The 18,577-nt window shown below is 43.3% G+C and overlaps 1 protein-coding gene across 1 annotated transcript in view; it reads right to left on the bottom strand.

Moving 5' to 3' along the window:
* Top2b (DNA topoisomerase II beta) overlaps positions 1–2,595 on the bottom strand; it is a 70,001-nt gene extending 67,406 nt beyond the window's left edge. Inside the window, exon 1 of the mRNA XM_021202964.2 lies at positions 2,018–2,595. Coding sequence (XP_021058623.1) covers positions 2,018–2,065 — 48 coding nt within the window. The 5' untranslated portion in view covers positions 2,066–2,595. The remainder of the gene's footprint in view (positions 1–2,017) is intronic.
* Positions 2,596–18,577: the final 15,982 nt, after the last annotated feature.

Below are 18,577 nucleotides of genomic sequence, written 5' to 3'. Positions count from 1 at the left end.
AAATGAGCATATACACACTCTCTCCTCTCTTATACACAAATGCACAAGAATTTAAAGCAAGCTGTAAGCTTTATTACAGGCATAAAGTTGCTCGCATTAGAAACATAAAGCAAGCACAAACCTGAAAGAGGACTTCTAATGTGATTGTCTTTTCAATAACCTAATTCAACAAGAAATATTTTTAAGATCAAATTCTATTTTACTGTAATTCCCATAATCTAGTTTATAGTAAATTTAATCAATGTGCCTATTTTAGTTTCACATAGTTTTTTTTTCTAATTTTGAATGAAACTCTACAAATTTTGCTCAATTTTGTACGTAAATTAAAGTTTTCCCATTGATCTTAAAAGGAAAGGTGCCCACTAAATTGTTTATAAAATTAATAACAGCAAATTAAAATACTGCTACCATGAATTAAAAACAATCCAACTGTGTCACAAAATGTTTGCTATGGTGACAGAATTTGAAAGGTGCACTAGCTGCTCTTCCAGAGGACCTGGGTACCAGAGGATCTGGGTGGCTGAAGTTCCAGACTATAGATGCCCTCTTCTGACCTTCCTCGCTTAGGCACCAGGCACTCAAGTGTTGAACAAGCAGGCAAAACACCCATACACATAAAATAATAACATAAAAATATTTGCCAAAAGAGGGGAGGGGGAACTAGAGAGATAGTTCAGTGGTTAAGAGCACTCACTGCACTTCTAAAGGTCCTGAGTTCAATTCCCAGCACCCATATGGGAGTTCACAATTTTCTGATGCTGTCTTCTGGTGTGTGGAGTATATGTAGACAAAAGCACTTATATACATAAATAAATCTTAAAAAGAAAATATTTGCCATTGTGGAACCAAGTCACAGACAAGCTGCTCAGATGTTGGTACTTTCACAATTACCAGTGACACTGGCATATGATCACACTACAGATGTTTGGTTTTGTATCCGATAAGGGACAGTAATTTCAATCATTCTTTCCACTTAACTTATTATCTAACTTTTCTTCTCCACGCTCGCCTACTATACTACTGTCTAGAAGTATGTCTGGAGATTTGAAGATAAGTACCTGAGAAGTTACACTGTAAAGTATCTTGTCACGGCCCTGCAAATGGTTAAACTTTTCCTGATGTTCATAGAAACATCCTTTTTATAAGCAACACTTGTCGATAGAAACAACTGCTACCCCAGACCCATCTAAACCTCAACCAAACAAAGAATACAAGGAACAAAAATGCCAACCAATACCAAAGTTCCTTAGTGTGTTCAAAAGGCGGGGAACTAGGATCCTCTGGAAGGGGTGTGTTAAAGTCCCTGAAATGTGTAAATTTCCTGTCCTAGCTGCCGCCTCATCTACTAAGTCCGGTGTTTTGTTTGGGAACTGACCCTGGTCTGAACTCAGTGCTGAGTAAGGGAAATGCTGGAGTTATCGATCTGTCGTGGGAAACCCGTTCCCACTGCTCCTGCTGCACTTGCTACGTTCACCTCCCTCCAGGACCTGAGCTCTGCAATCTTCCAAGTTCAGGCTTAAGCACCCCCTCAGCTCCGAGGGGACACCCCTGGGCCCCCACACGACCTACTCGGGAGGCTGACGTAAGTAAGCTCTTCTTTTAATCCCGCGGGTGGGCGGGCGGGCGGTCTCTAACCTGCTGTCAAAGTCATCCCAAATGCCCTCTCTGCGGAATGAGCCTTTTCTGGGGAGGCGCAACCGGCAGTGGCCGTTCAAGTTCACAGTCCTCTGGGACCGGCCGCCGGAAGCAGTAGCTTTTGGCATAAGTACAGGGTCTAGGGTCTGCACGCATTATCGCGGCTCCCCCACGTCTCGGCGTGCACCCTGAAGTTTCAGGGGAGCCTTCGTCAGCAGCCTGAGCCTCGGTGGAGGCGAAAGGCAGAGAGAGAGGGCACAGAGGGCTAGGCCCCGACTGCAGCCTGCCAGGGCGCCCGCCGCACCACGCTCTCACCCCGCCCGCGTCGCCCGCGGCCCGGGAACAATGCGCCCGCCCGCCCGCCCGCCCGCGCCGCACTCACCACCCAGGTCAGCGCCCCGTCAGAGCCCGCGAGGCTGGACTTGGCCATGGCAGCGCCTCCCGTGCAGGCCAGGGGCTGCTCGCGCTCCGGGGACGCCGGGCCCGCCGCTCGCACCGACCGCTGCGCGCAGCACTCCTAGCCGCGCCCCATCGCGGGCCCGAGCCGCTGAGGAGGCCGCGCCGCCCGCCGCCCTCAAACTCGAGCGCGGCGCCCGGGCCTACGGAGTGGGCGAGGACTGGCAAGGGCTGGCGACGCGGCGCGGCGCGGCCTTCCGGGGCCCACGCGGGCGATCGGGGTCGCCGAGGAGGGACGAGGATGGAGCGGGCCGGCTAGGACCCGCGAGCCAGAGCCCTGACAGCAACCAGCCGCTGCTTCTGCCTCGAGCCGCCGAAGCCGCAGAGTCCTCGCCGCGGTGGCCGCAGTCTCAGAGGCCGCCACCGCCTCAAACCCGCCCAAGCGGCGTCTGAACGGGTCCTCCGGAGCACCGTCCAAGAGGGACAATAAACAGAGCCGCGGTGGTGGCCTCCCTTTAGTCCGGCATAACACGGCACACACAGGCGCGCTCCGGGAGGGGGAGGGTGCGGTGGTCACCGGCTGTCAGTCAACCATGGATCGTCCAATCACAGCCTTGTCACTACAGTCCTTCGACCAATCCCAAAATTTCAGGCCCCTAGAGGGGCGGGACCCGAGGGGAAAACGTCATTGCGGGTAGCAACTGAGAGGCAGACTTGGGTTTTTTTGTTTGTGTCTGAGAGTGAGTGTAGGAGAGAGCGAGGCGAGTGAATGGGGTTTCCGTCAGAAGGGAGAGCAGGCGGCTGTCAGGGGTCATTCCGGGGCAGCCAAAGGAGCCGGGAGTCCTGGGACGAGGGCTGTGGAAACCTCCGGACTGTGTCCTGCAGACGTGCCGGGAAGCCAGCCGGGGAGGCGGGGGAGAAGGGGAAGGTTGGGGGCAGGGAGGCAGGAAGCCTTAGCCACCCCCAGGGACTGTGCCCGCGAGTGAGCTAGCGGACTGCAGATGGGACCGTGCGCCGCTGAGAGCAGCCGGACCCCGCGCTCAGGCCCCAGGCTGCTGCTGCGCAGAGCATCCATCCGCCCGACAGTCTCTCTGTCTCGCCCCTAAACAGGGCAAGCGGTCTTCAGTGCCACCAGTTAGGGAACTTAGAGTGGTGGTAAGAGTGCCCAGAGACCGTTCCTGGGAAGGAACGCGAACAGGTCAGGGCTCCCTTTCCTGGCTGCTGACCTTTCCTCCCAACAAGGCAGACAGGTCCCTGTCACTTCTCAGCTGTCAAGAACTGCACCAGCACCACCACCACTCCTGAGAGGGCACGCGTATCTTTTTTGAACTTCCAGAGTCGTTTCAGGTACACAGCATGGAATAGACTTTTTTTCGTGTGGAAGCTTTCTAAGAATAAAATTTGCAAAGCCAAAGCTTTTGGCAGATGGAAGAGCTCTTGACTTCACCCAGCCTGTAAATGGAATTGCATTCAACAGGTTCTCTTTGGGCATACTCCCCGCCATGCTCTGCCAGGCGTGGCAATGGGTTTAAAGGGACAACAGCCTCCGACGGCAATTTTCCAAGAGTGACCAACAGGAGGACACCGAAGAACTTTATCCAGATAGAGCTAACAACTTTCTGTGAAAGTATTTCCATGAGTCTCTCCAGCAGCTGAGTACTTCCCTTAAGGGAAAATGGGGTCACACCTCTCAATCGCCATCACCACTGCAGTCTGAATCCAAGTGGGGAGCTCTGAAACATGGAAATCATTTAAATGTAGTTCTTAATTAGCTCTCTGGAGACCATGGAATTTCAGTTTATTTGGGGATTCTGACTAAGAACACCAAAGCCCTTCTTTACTTTGAATCTAGTGTGATAGCTTATAAGTCGCTAGCCAGGATCTAAGCTGGGCTTGTCCCCTGACTCGAAAGCACCACAGTCATGTGGTGCTTTCCCAAGTCCAGCATTGGGCCTTCTTATCTGGGGACTTATACTCATTTATGTATTGTGACTTTACATCCCTAAGTACCCAAATATTTCATGTTAGAAAACGGATGATTTTAAAGGTTGGGAATTTTAAAGATAAATGTATGTGTGCTTGTGTAGAAGCCAAGCTGTCTCTTTCTCTGATTTTGAGAGGTCTTGCTGCAGCTTAGGCTGACCTTGAGCCCTTGATCCTTTGTCTCAGGCTCCCAATCACTGTAATTTCACGAATAACCACCATACCCAGGTCTTGTCTTCTTTTTAAAGCATCATTTTAAAAACTCTTAAGCTTCAAATTTTGAACTCCAAATCCAAATAGTTAATTAGTTAAATTCATCTCCCTCTGATGCACTGTTAAAGTCATTGGCTTTATAAGTGTAAATAAACTTTTCTAATGATTGTTACTAACCTAAGGGCTGGAGAGATGGCTCAGAGGTTAAAAGAACTTGTTCCTCCTCCAGAAGACCCTGGTTCCGTTCCCAATGGTTCAGGACCCATGTAATAGCTCCAAGACTTTTTCGTATCTCTAGTCCAAAGGATCCAATGGCCTCTCTTGCCTTCTTGAGCATAAGGCACATAAATAGTGCACAGATATACATGCAGGCAAAACAGTTGTATATGTAGTTTTTTTAAAAAAAAAAATTCAGTACACAATAGTAAATGAGCAAGTGAATATTTTAAAGCAGACATTTGTGACAATTGGGTAAATCCCAACTGCTGAAAGACTTTTTATAATAAAACCACTTGCTCAAAATTTGACCACAGAGTTTCCATCAAGAATACTGTCCAGTAACTGTATCATAAGCAGAGGTCCTGAGTCAGACCCATGCAGGCTCTCTGTGAATTCCTGTGGGCCCAGGTTAGGTGATCCTGTAGGTTTTCTTGTGGTATCCCCCTCTACCACCCTACAATCCTTACCTTAGTCCTTCTTGTGGGACACCCAACAGTGGTGGTGGAAGAGGTGTCTCTGACTTTTTTTTGCCTGCTTTGGGGATGATTTTCCTCCTACTGGATTGCCTCTTCCAGCTTAGTATAAAGGGAGGTTCCTGGTCTTATGGTACTTGATATGCCATGATTGATTGATATCACTGGGAGGCGTGCTCTTTCCTGAGGGGAAATGGAGGAGGAGTGCTTTAGGGGAAGAAGGGAAATGGAGGAGAAGGACTGGGAAGAGAGAAGGGAGGACAAACTGTGGTCCAGGTGAAATACATGAGAGAATAAAAAAGAAAAAACAAAGAAAGCTTTCTTTCACTCAAGAAGCAAAAATGGTGTTCATTCTCTAACCCAGTAAAGATGTAAAGCATTAAAGCTCAATTCATTTGTAATCTGTTCTTCTAAATATTAAAAATGAGTTTTCTCATATTTCACATTTAGAAATAAGTATACACATTTGCAAAGATATTTGTATTTTCATTGATATACTCTTATGTCTTTTAAATTATTTCTATTTATAAAGTATTTTTTAAAAAGTAATATCAAGTAATTTTACTTTATAGAGCATTGTAACAATAGCTGTTTTATTAAAACCTCCTATATCAAGATTGGAGATTAGTAGTAGATAGTGGTTTTGGTGGTGGTGGTGGTGGTGATGGTGGTGGTGGTGAGGATGAGGAGAGTGCCATGTACAACTTAAGACAGTTCACCTACCCTGAGCTATTCCTAGACTTTTCTTTTTGTTTTGTTTCATTATTTTTACTTTTTATTTTGAGACAGTCTCCCTAAGTTTCCCACGTTGACCTTGAACATTCTATCCTCCTACCTCAGATTCCACATTAAATGGAATTACAGCCCTGGGCTACCAAGTCTGGCTAGATTTGTCCTTTTGTCTTTTAACTACTATATACTCCTTGTATATGTATACCTACTACATTTGAAGACAACTTAAATTCAGTAAAAAGCATGGAGCATGATGAAAAACTTTAGAAATCAAATCCATATCCACAAGTATAAAATATTGTATATATATATATTTCTCATTAACAACCATGGAAGCTCAATTTCAGTTGTTGCTTTGGGTTTCTGTGTCTTTTGCTTTGACAGTGTCTCACTGTGAAGCCAGCACAAGCTGACCTTACACTTAGGATCCTCCTGCCCCAGCCTCAGTACCCAGACTGCTGGACTTCCAGTCATGCTAGGCTTACAGGCCTATTAAGTGCCTGCTGTGTTAAGTACTCTGGGTAAAGAGACAATGAAAACAGTTCCCACAATGAGTTTATAGAATTCTGTTATACATGTTTAAATGTGCTGTATAATTTTGAGCCAGTGTATCAGGTCCAAAGGTAATTTTGTACTTGCTTATTTGCTATTCAATAGCCTCTTAAAGTCACACCTATCACTAAACTTTATACACAGTAACTAATTTAATCAATAAATAAATATAGACAATGGCTCTTGAAAACTGTGCCCTGTACCGCCATGTAGAGTTCTACTGAAACCATGCATTGGTCTGATATTGAGATGCAACATAAGGCCAGATGTTTCAGCCAGTAAGCACTTAGAGCTACTACTGCTGCTTCAAACTCCAGGAGGATTCCAGGCAGATACTGAGTATATACAAAGTTGCTGGAGTTAGAGCAAGAAGGAACGTTACAATAGCTGGCATTCAGTGTACTTAGTAGATAGTTATCCAGGTTACAATTTAACATTTAAATATAACTTTGTTACATTTCAGTTTTCTTCAGAAGGGGGATCAAGAGAGGGAAGAAAGGTTCTCTCAAGGTAGCATATTATTTTTGTAGTGTGTCTATAAGTAACTGTTGTGGATTAACTCTGATTTGTCGTCAGACTAATCTCTCTCTCTCTCTCTCTCTCTCTCTCTCTCTCTCTCTCTCTCTCTCTCTCTCTCTGTGTGTGTGTGTGTGTGTGTGTGTGTGTGTATACAAGTGGTGAAGACAACTAAAGACAGCAGTGATGACCACATTCCTAAGCCTGAGTGTCACTACTAGAAAGAAAAAAACAAAAAAATCAAACTAAACATCTATTATTATTATTATCATCATCATCATCATCATTAATTTTCCTTTTTTAGTTTTTTGTTTGTTTGTGTGTTTGTTTGTTTGTTTGTTTCGAGACAGGGTTTCTCTGTATAGCCCTGGCTGTCCAGGAACTCACTTTGTAGACCAGGCTGGCCTCGAACTCAGAAATCTGCCTGCCTCTGCCTCCCAAGTGCTGGGATTAAAGGTGTGCTCCACCACTGCCCGGCTTTTCTTTTTTTTTTACACTCCAGATTTTATTCCCCTACTGGTCCACCCTCCAACTGTTCCACATCCCATACCTCCTTCCTGCCCCCTATCTCCACGAGGATGTTCACACCCACACTCACCCCACCAAACCTCTAAACTCCCAGGGGCCTCCAGTCTCTTGAGAGTTAGGTACATCTTCTCTGACTGTGGGGACCTAATATCAGCTGCTGTGTGCTGCTTGGTTAGTGGTCCAGTGTCTGAGAGATCTCAGGGATACAGGTTAATTGAGACTGCTGGTCCTTCTACAAGGTTGCCCTCCTCCTCAGTTTCTTCCAGCTTTTCCCTAATTCAACCACAGGGGTCTGCAGCTTCTGTCCATTGATTGGGTGCAAATATCTGCATCTGACTCTTTCAGCTGCTTGTTGGGTCTTTTGGAGGGCAGTCATGATCCCTTTTTGTGAGGGCTCCATAGCCTCAGTAATAGTGCCAGGCCTTGGTACCACCCCTTGAGCTGGATCCCACTTTGGACCTGTCAGTGGACCTTCTTTTCCTCAAGTTCCTCCCCATTTCTATCCCTATAATTCTTTCAGACAGAAACAAACATGGGTCAGAGTTTTGACTGTGGGATAGCAACCCCCTCCCTCACTTGATGACCTGTCTTCCTGCTGTAGGTGGGCTCTACAAGTTCCCTTTCCCCACTGTAGGGCATTTCATCTAAGGTCCCTCCCTTTGAATTCTGAGAGTTTTTCACCTCCTAAGTCTCTACTACATTCTGGAGACCCCCCTCCCAATCTCCTATCTCCTAACTCCCAAGGTTGCCTGTTTCTATTCTTTCTGCTGGCCCTCAGGGCTTTAGTCCTCCCTCCCACCACCACCTAATACCAGACAATGTTCCCCTCTCACCCCCACTCCCCATCCCCTTTCCCTCCCAGGTCCCTCCCTTCCTCCCCCCACCCATTGTGGATGCTTTCTTCTCCCTCCCAAGTGGTACTGAGGCTCCTCACTTGGGATTTTCAGCTTGCTGACCTTTTTGGGTTCTGTAGACTGTATATTGGGTATTCTGTACTTTTTTTTTTTTTTTTTTGGCTAATATCCACTTACCAATGAGTACATACCATGCATGTCATTTTGGGTCTTAGTTACCTCACACAGGATGATATTTTCTAGTTCCATCCATTTGTCTGCAAAACTCAGGATGTCCTAGTTCCTAACAGCTGAATAGTATTCCATTGTGTAAAATGAATCACATTTTCTGTATCCATTACTCTGTCATGGGACTTCTGGGTTGTTTCCAGCTTCTGGCTATCACAAATAAGACCACTATGAACATAGTGGAACACATACCCCTGTGGTTTGGTGGAGCATCTTTTGGGTATATTCCCAAAAGTTGTATTGCTGGGTCTTCAGGTAGATCACTAAACATCTTTAGTTCCTACCTGTAATGAATATAGGATACTTAGTTTTGTTTTCAAGGAATTTGGCTTGATTAAGCCCAGTAAGCTGTTCTGATCTTAGATCTAATTACTTCTATAGACAGAAGGGACATCTTCATTCAATTTTCCTTGATATAAATCAATAATGATTCAGGGCTCTTAACTGCTCTCCTGAATTCAATAATGTAGAAAATAACAATTAGCACATGCTCAACTTAAAGCTGTTCTTGGCATTTGCAAGGGAGTCTAATAGAGTGGACTTTCTCAGCACAACAGTTTTGTTGTGAACAGCTCAGAACACCAGGTGCTGTCATCTGTCTGTCCTTCACAGACCATAGCCCAACACTGTTTTTCTACATCAGGCCCTCCAAGGTCCTTTAAGAGTCATAACTGAAGAAACATAGCAGACTTTGTCTGCTCCCGTTTCTGGAGTAAGAAACTTCATAGCTAGAGCTGTCAAGTTGTTTTCATCCTATAATCTGTTAAAAAATATTTTAACTGAGAAGTGAAGCCCAGGATGAATTATAAATATCAACACTAGAAAAATCTCATGTGGAAAGCCACAAAGTGAGAGGACTTCTTAAATAAAGCAGAGAAGGGACTTGAAAGTCATTGGAGGTGTTAATTGATTATCAAGGCGCCGAAGCACACCATCTTTTAGTACACCAATTAACAACAACAACAAACCAAGTGACTCCTTCTTTTCCAACTGTTGGATTAATCTCGGGGTTTTACGTCACCATTGCTTTGTCTAGCACCTTTGCCTGAGATTGTCAGAAAGCAAGAAGATGCAGAAATCTAAAGAAGGTTGATTTCTTAAGGAACATATTCCTGTTTTAAGTGTTTGGGGGAATAGAAAAACAAAGCCAGCCTGCTTAGTAAATCCCTCACTGTATAGTATTGCAGAACTTCATTAAGAGTCTGGCACATAGTCAATGTTCAGTAAGTATCTGACCCAACCATGCGACGAAGTGTTGACACCCTGTGCTCAGATATGGCCACTTTACATTTACTCTTTAGCATCTTACAGCTTGGGTATTGTTCTTCTTTGAATATTAGAGAGGGTCACAGTACCTAAAACTGCTTGAATTAACATGTTATCAAAAATTGATTAGGAATTCAATGGGCCAGGTACAGTGGCACATGCCCTGTGACACTCAATAAGCATTAGTGATCATTGCAATTTTGAGGCCAGCCTAGTCAACATAGCAAGGTCCAGAAAGGCTGGCCATGGTGGGGTTGCTGGGGAAATTGGTTTCTCTTTGGAAATAAGAAATAAGATAGTGTGAGCGATGAAAGACAAAGGCAAGAGAAAGAATGGAGGGCAGAAAGGGGACCTCGAGCCATGACAATCAAACATGGCCTCATAGTGCTTACCCTTAACTTTGTAAGGAGATCCTCATCCCACAGTTGGTTCAATATGGGCCAGGTTCTTTCCTAAATATCATCCCAAGATACAGGGGTATAATCAGTCTTATTGTATTCAATAAATGAAAGGCCATTTAAATAGTGGAAATGAAAATTCAAAACCAAGCAGAAAATTCAGAATCCTCCCTTTCTCCAAGTCATACCCTTCTGCCACAAAGCCAAGCATAGCTGGCTAAATAGAAAATGTGGCAGCATGCTGGTACCTTGGAAGTCCCTCGTAAACAGTCCTTAGCCCTCACCAGTGGCCCTCAGCACACACCCTCCCCTCCCCTGTGGGAGGGTTGAACTCTGGTGACAACTACATGCCTTATCACTGACTAATCATCTTCAAAATCAAACTGCATCTGCTTGCTTTTGCCTTATTAATACAAAGTCAGTTACCTTTAAAGTCTAACATATGAAAGAGAGCCTGAGGATCACAGTCCCTTGTGTTTTGTAATTGATCATCAGACTTTGTCATTCAAACCCTAAGGTCCTTATTCTAAAGATATAGTTGCTTGCCAGTGCTGAGGAGAAGCAGACCAATGCTGGAACCAGGCTGGGACCAGGCTTGCATGCACACTTTGTACAGCTTCCAATGCACACAAGCTAGTTTTCAACACAAAGCACAGAATATTTTTCAAAGTGTTTAGTCACACAGATATAACTGGCCTGTGGATATCCCACCACCCTGCTCACACACAGAGATGACTAGTCTTTGGGTGTCTCAGCACCCTGCTTATAGTCTACATTATGTCTTACATTTTTGGGTCTTTCTTTCCAGCTTTTTGCAAATGATGTCTAAATTCACTAGAATTAAATATCGCTGAGATATGAGTGAATTTTGGAAATTTTGTTGCAGAATCATGCAACATGCAATAGGTTTTCATGTGTAATGATCTAGACAGCCTGGTTGCATTTTCAGTTTCTTAGGACACATACAGGGAAGACATTCTTGAGCATAGTCAGGGTTCAGTAAGCAGCTCTACAAACTTCACAGTAAGGCTCTTTCCAGAGATCTCTATTAGCATCCTGAGAAAATGTTTTAGAGAAAAGACTTATGGAACCAGTGCATGTTATCTGTTATCAGAACATACTTATTTTGTAAGTTTAGAACATTCACACCTCCTGGAGTCCAGAAGCTCCCCTGTATGTATATGCGAATAGACATGAGTACATGTACCTTACATGTTCCAGAAAATATACACTATATTGCACAAGTTACACAATTCACATATACCCCAACCTAAAAACAACCCAATTGGCCATTGCTGAGAGAATAGACTTATTGTCTGTGAATGCGGTGGAGTCCTGCCCAGTGCTAGCAATAACTATGGCTAAACAAACTATGAATCCCAAATAGTATGCTAAAGAAGACAAACAGAGGAGAATAGAGACTGTAAGCTGCCAACTACACAAACTTTTAAAGCATGTAAACTTTATTTACACTAATAGAAGCCAAAATACTGGCACCTGTGGATTTAAGCTTGAGTATGGTCATTTCTATTTGCTGGATTAGTTGATAATGTGAGTGTGCTTATCCTAAATCACCCAGATGCACACTTGTGCATTCTATACTTTGTGATACTCCTACATTTTAAGAAAAATGTTTTAGAGGCTGGCGAACTGGCTTGGCTGATTGTCCAGAGGACTTGAGTTTGATCTCCAGTACACACATGGCAGCTCAGAACTATAACTCTAGTTCCAGGGGATCCAATGCTGCCTTCTGGCCTACCTGTGCACCATGCATAATATGGTACACAGAAATACATGCAGGCAAAACACCCATCCACCTAAAATAATTAAATAATATTCCTTAAAATGGAAAGAAAAATATTTAGTTTAAAAATGTTGCCTCATGTCAAATGGTGATGCCAGATGCCTTTAATCCCAGCATTTAGGAAGCAGAGGTAAGTGACTTCTGTGAGTTCAAGGTCAGCCTGAACTACAAATGAGTTGCAGGACAGCCTGAGCTACAAAGAGAAACCCTATCTTGAAAAAGAAAAACAACAAAACCCAAAAAACTATAAAACAAAACAAAACAACAACAAAAACCAACCAACCAAACAAACAAACAAAAACCTTGCCTCAGAAATCAGGCACAGTGACATAATACATCTACAATTCTAGCACTCTGGTGGTAAAGCAGGAGAATCAGAACGTCAAGGTCATTCTTGGTGGCCTTGTAGCAAGCTTAGTCTTAGGATACAGGAGACCAAATCTCAAAAGAAACAAACAAACAAAAAGAAACCTTGACAAAGCCAGTGTAGAAAGTCAAGCTCACCAGTGCTTCCAATCAGGGCAGGAGTGGCAGGGGCCTTCCACCCACGCATTTTCTTTTTGACTTGAGTACAAAATTATATGATTAGAGATCTTCAGTAAACACAGCCTACAGTCGGCGTGAAGGAGACATGAAAACTCATGCAGAAGTACCAGAGAGCTGTAATAAAATTTCTTAGCTGCCATATTTAGCTTTACATCTTTACTCCCTAAATCTCAATTTCCAAGAGGAAAAATGTAGGAACATATGAAATGTCTTAGTATTGATAATCATAACTATTATTACTTATCAGTGTGGCGCTGGCACCTTTCCTGCTTATGAATTGATCCCATTTGGATTTGGCAATTTGTGTGGTTTTGGTAAGTTTGTATGGTTAGGAGCTTGATCAGTGCTGGTAGCTGTATTGTGAGAGCACCTCACTATAAGTTCCAGACTGATTAGAGACTAGCTATAGAGTATAGACTGACAGTTTACACCATTCCTCCTGTCTCAGCATCCCACATGCTAGGGTGCCATTCAGACTAGCTTGAATTAGTCATTTGTTTCTCAAAGTTCTTAAAATTCATCATGTCTTCTGGTTATAAAAGCCTATAGAAGAGGGTTGTATAGGACAAGCAGACCTGCAAATGGTTCTTTAGCATAGCCTTTTCCCCACTTCTCTTGCACAGCAAGGCTTATGTCTTTGGGGGCATTCCATGTGTGCCAGCACAACACAGACACTCAGCAGGAGCCTCCAATGGAATCTTAAGCTCTGTTCTGAGAGTTCCTTTACTTATTTCAGGCACATCTTAACTCCCAGCTCCCATAGTTTTGCCTAGCCAGCTTGCTCAGCCAAGGCATCTGCACGTGGTCCAGCACTGAAGACTGTGAGGCTGGATAAGCACTTTACTCAGATCCATCTTCTCAGTCCATGAGCAGGCTCTGGGGCTGGCAGATTGCTGGGCTGGGAGTGGATGTTTCTTTACATACTACGCATTCATTTCAAGATGCTAGGGTGGTTCCTGCTCTTTACCTGCCAGAAGCCAGTATCATAGCAACAGCCACCACCAGCACTCTCCTCACTGTGTAAACAGTGTCTTCAGATTGCTGCCCCTTAAAAGACAAAGCACCTTCCCTCCTGTGTTAGTGAGAATTACTATCATTTTCAATACTGTTAAAAAGATTTGGTGAATAACTTGTCATTATTAGAAACCACTTTATGGATGAGAACACTAGGGCTGGAAGGTTGACTGCCAAATGTTCTGTCAAGGTGAGCAACAAAGTTGCGATTTTAGCAGATACGTGTCTTTTTAAAAATCTTTTCAATATTATTCCCCAAATGATACAAGGAGGCATTAAAGACAAATTTAAGGAGAGCAGACAGAACAGTGAACATTGGTGCTTGCTAAGAACAAAAGCAAACAAACACTAAAATTGTTCCAACCAATACCCTTCTGACATAATAAGTTTCTCAGCTTCTCAAAAGGGCCAAAATCACAACAAGTATTTAGGCCAAATAGAAAACTTTAAGGAGTTTTTAAACAACCCACAGATAACACTTATTCATGCTCAAACACTCTGAGAGTGAACCTAAGTTGGAGGGCTAACAGGTTCCAGGTCACTGCTCTAAGAGCTACTGGCCAGGCAGCTTCAGCTCTACTGAATGAAGGTAGCCCTACATGTTCTGCATTTCATACCCAAAACAAGATAGATATTGGTAAGAGAAGAGCACAAAGCTCCTGAAGATAGTAATAAAAATGCACAATTATGTAACTGTTTCTATTATTTATTCCATGTCAGATATTCAACATAAATCCTTTGGCATCTGTTATATGTAACTCATTCTACCAATATTTATTGAACACCTTCTGTGTCAGCCAGGTTAGCACATGCTAAAGAAGAATTAACTAGAGACGGAGCACACCTCTCACAAAGCATGTGGAAGGAAAGACAAGAAATACCAGCTGCTCGAATCTGTAATTACATCTGGGGAAAAGAGCAGGGTGCAGAAGAGGAGGCTGTTGGGAAAACTACTGAGCTCTGAGGATGGAATGAATTAACACACCAAAACTTCCCAACAGTACATGTGAGGCTGAGGCAGGAGGGAACACATAGAATTGAGGCAGAAGACAATCACAGCTGAAGTAGGGACCTCATCCAGATCAGGCAGGGTTGGGTCACATTAAGGATTCTTCTCATAGACCATGAAAAACAAGAAAAAGATGAACCACTGAAGGATTTGTAAGCAGTGCCATTACTCAACTACAGTTGGAATTTACTATTCTATTTGTTCTAATATATACTATACGTTATATACTATATGTTATGTTATTTCTTCTAATATATACTATATGTTATAATTATTTAATATATAATAAATGTATCATTTTCTCATCACGGCCAAAAGATCAGGTATCAATTCTTCGAAAGTAAGCTAGACTGGGAACCATGCTTCTATCCTTTTACTATTGGCAAAACTAGACCTTCTGGTGGATTATTGTCTCCCTCCTTCTAGCGGCAATGAGTCTCTCATAAACTTAAAAGTAGTTCTTCATCATCTGACAAGGGACTGATGTCTAGGATTTATAAAGAACGCAAAACTTGCACATAGAAAAAGAACTGGAGAGACAGGTCACTTATATCAGGGCTTCGCTGTTGCCCAGAGACTCCACAGCATTTGTTTCTAGGGAGTGGTCATTTTGAGTGTGGTAGAATGCAATTACAGTGTGGCTTGATTTGCATTTCCCTAAATCTCAAGCTTCATAGTTCATATCTGTGCAATTTCAATACTTAAGAGTAAGACTATGCCTCAAAAAAGAAAAACGAAAAAAGGAGGAAACGAGAAGCACTGTGTGCAGGAGGACTGTGTGGAGGAGGAGGACTAAATGGAGGAGGAGGATTGTGTGGAGGAGGAGGACTGTGTGGAGGAGGAGGACTGTGTGGAGGAGGAGGACTAGGTGGAGGAGGAGGACTGTGTGGAGGAGGAGGACTGTGTGGAGGAAGAGGACTGTGTGGAGGAGGAGGACTGTGTGGAGGAGGAGGACTGTGTGGAGGAGGAGGACTAGGTGGAGGAGGAGGATTAGGTGGAGGAGGAGGACTAGGTAGAGGAGGAGGACTGTGTGGAGTAGTATGTCCAGGAGGATGAGAAGAATAATCATGTCACTAGCAGGAAAATGGGTGAAACTGGAGATTTCTGTTAAGTGAAGTAAACTAAACCTAAAAAGGCAAATATTGCAATCTGCGTCTCACATGTGCAATCTGCACTGTAAATTTTTAAATGTGAAATTAAAAGGGATTATGTGCAGAGAGAAAGAGTAAAAGGGAGGAGGGACAAGAGAGGAGAGTGGGGGTGGGGATAGAGACAGACCATTCATGTTTTCTCTTAACACATAGATTTTATGTATATAAAGTCAAATGTGTATGAATACATACATGCACCCACACTGAAAGTCAAACAATTTGGGAGAAACAAGGAGACCAGGAGGGGGGGGGGAGTCTCAGGCTGCAGGAGCTGAGCTATGCCTTGTGAGGGACTCTGGCAGCTGCATAAGAGGCCATGGGGCAGAAAGGCATGTGCTGGGTTCCCTAGGTTCCGGCTTTGAGGGAATCCTTATCACAGGACAGGACCTTCTGCTTTCCGATGCAGCCACCTCCCACCTCTATTTATTCACCTTGCATTCCTTGTCTATCTAATCTCAATCTCTTGTGCACGCTCTCTCTTTCATGTTTGGTTTATTTTTGAAACAAGGGCTTACCAAGTAACCACAGCTGAATTGGAATTCACTGTGTAGATCAGGCTAGTCTCAAAAATCACAGAGCTATGCCTATCTGTTTCAAAATTCTGGGATTAACTGAAAAAAGTCACAGATATTTTTAGTTTCAACTTTTTTTCTTTTTTTATTAGATAATTTCTTCATTTACATTTCATATGCTATCCCCAAAGTCCCCTATATCCCCCCCCCACGGCCCTGCTCCCCAAACCACACACTCCCGCTTTATGGCCCTGGCATTCCTCTGTACTGGGGCATATGATCTTCCCAGGAACAAGGGCCTCTCCTCCCATTGATGGCCAAATAGGCCATCCTCTGCTACATATGCAACTAGAGGCACAGTTCTGGGGGTTGGGGTACCGGTTAGTTCATATTGTTGTTCCTCCTATAGGGTTGCCGACCCCTTTAGCTCTTTGGGTATTTTCTCTAGCTCCTTCTTTAGGGGCCCTGTGTTCCATTCATTAGATGACTGTGAGCATCCACTTCTGTATTTGCCAGACACTGGCATAGCCTCACAAGAGCTATATCAGGGTCCTGTCAGCAAAATCTTGTTGACAGATGCAAAAGTGTCTGGGTTTGGTGGTTGTATATGGGATGGATCCCCAGGTGGGGCAGTCTCTGGATGGTCCTTCCTTCCATCTCAGTTCTGAACTTTGTCTCTATAACTCCTTCCATGGGTATTTTGTTCACCATTCTAAGAAGGAATGAAGTATTCACACTTTGGTCTTCCTTCTTCTTGAGTTTCATGTGTTTTGCAAATTATATCTTGGGTAGTCTAAGTTTCTGGATTAATATCCACTTATCAGTGAGTGAATATCATGTGTGTACTTTTGTGATTGCGTTACCTCACTCAGAATGATGCCCTCCAGATGCATCCATTTGCCTAAGAATTTCATAAATTCATTGTTTTTAATAGCCGAATAGTACTCCATTGTGTAAATGAACCTCATATTCTGTATCCATTCCTCTGTTCAGGGATATCTGGGTTCTTTCCAGCTTCTGGCTATTATAAATAAGGCTGCTATGAAAATAGTGGAGCATGTGTCCTTATTACCAGTTGGAACATCTTCTGGGTATATGCCCAGGAGAGGTATTGCTGGACCGTCCTGTACTACTATGTCCAATTTTCTGAGGAACCTCCAGACTGATTTCCAGAGTGATTATACCAGCTTACAATCCCACTAACAATTCTCTTACTTCACATTCTCGCTAGCATCTCCTGTCACCTGAATTTTCGATCTTGGCCATTCTGACTGGTGTGAGGTGNAATCTCAGGGCTGTTTTGATTTGCATTTCCCTGATGATTAAGGATGGTGAACATTTTTTCAGGTGTTTCTCAGCCATTCGGTATTCCTCAGTTTAGAATTCTTTGTTTAATTCTATACCCCATTTTTTAATAGGGTTATTTGATTTTCTGGAGTCCATCTTCTTGAATTCTTTATATATATTGGATATTAGTTCCCTATATGATTTAGGATTGGTAAAGATCTTTTCCCAATCTGTTGGTGGCAGAAGCTTTGCAGTTTTATGAGGTCTCATTTGTCGATGCTCAATCTTACAGCACAAGCCATTGCCGTTCTGTTCAGGAATTTTTCCCCTGTGCCCATGTTTTCAAGGCTTTTCCCCACTTTCTCTTCTATAAGTTTCAGTGTCTCTGGTTTTATGTGGAGTTACTTGATCCACTTAGACTTGAGCTTTGTACAAGGAGATAAGAATGGGTCAATTCGCATTCTTCTACTTGTTAACCGCCAGTTATGGCAACACCATTTGCTGAAAATGCTGTCTTTTTTTCCACTGAATGGTTTTAGCTTCCTTGTCATGATCAAGTGACCATAGGTGTGTGAGTTCATTTCTGGGTCTTCAATTCTATTCCATTCGTCTATATGTCTGTCACTGTACCAGTACCATGCAGATTTTATTACAATTGCTCTGTAGTACAGCTTGAGGTCAGGCATGGTGATTCCCCCAGAGGCTCTGTTATTGTTGAGAATAGTTTTTGCTATCCTAGTTTTTTTGTTATTCCAGATGAATTTGAAAATTGCCATTTCTAACTCGGTGAAGAATTGAGTTGGAATTTTGATGGGGATTGTATTGAATCTGTAGATTCCTTTTGGCAAGATAGCCATTTTGACTATGTTAATTTTGCCAATCCATGAGCGTGGGAGATCTTTCTATCTTGTGAGATCTTCGATTTCTTTCTTCATAGAAAGAAATTCTTATACAGATCTTTCACTTCCTTAGTTAGAGTCACACCAAGGTATTTTATATCATTTGCGATTATTGTGAAGGATGTTGTTTCCCTAATTTCTTTCTAAGCCTGTTTATCCTTTGTGTAAAGAAAGGCCACTGATTTGTTTGAGTTAATTTTATATACAGCCAATTTGCTGAAGCTGTTTATCAGGTTTAGGAGTTCCCTGGTGGAATTTTTAGGGTCACTTATATATACTATCATATCATCTGCAAATAGTAATATTTTGGCTTCTTCCTTTCCAATTTGTATCCCCTTGATCTCCTCTTATTATCTAATTGC

This window comes from Mus pahari, chromosome 8 (genome assembly GCF_900095145.1).
Source record: "Mus pahari chromosome 8, PAHARI_EIJ_v1.1, whole genome shotgun sequence".
Lineage (NCBI taxonomy): Eukaryota > Metazoa > Chordata > Mammalia > Rodentia > Muridae > Mus > Mus pahari.
The sequence above is the reverse complement of the archived record's forward strand: the minus strand, read 5'-3'. Positions and strand labels throughout refer to the sequence as shown.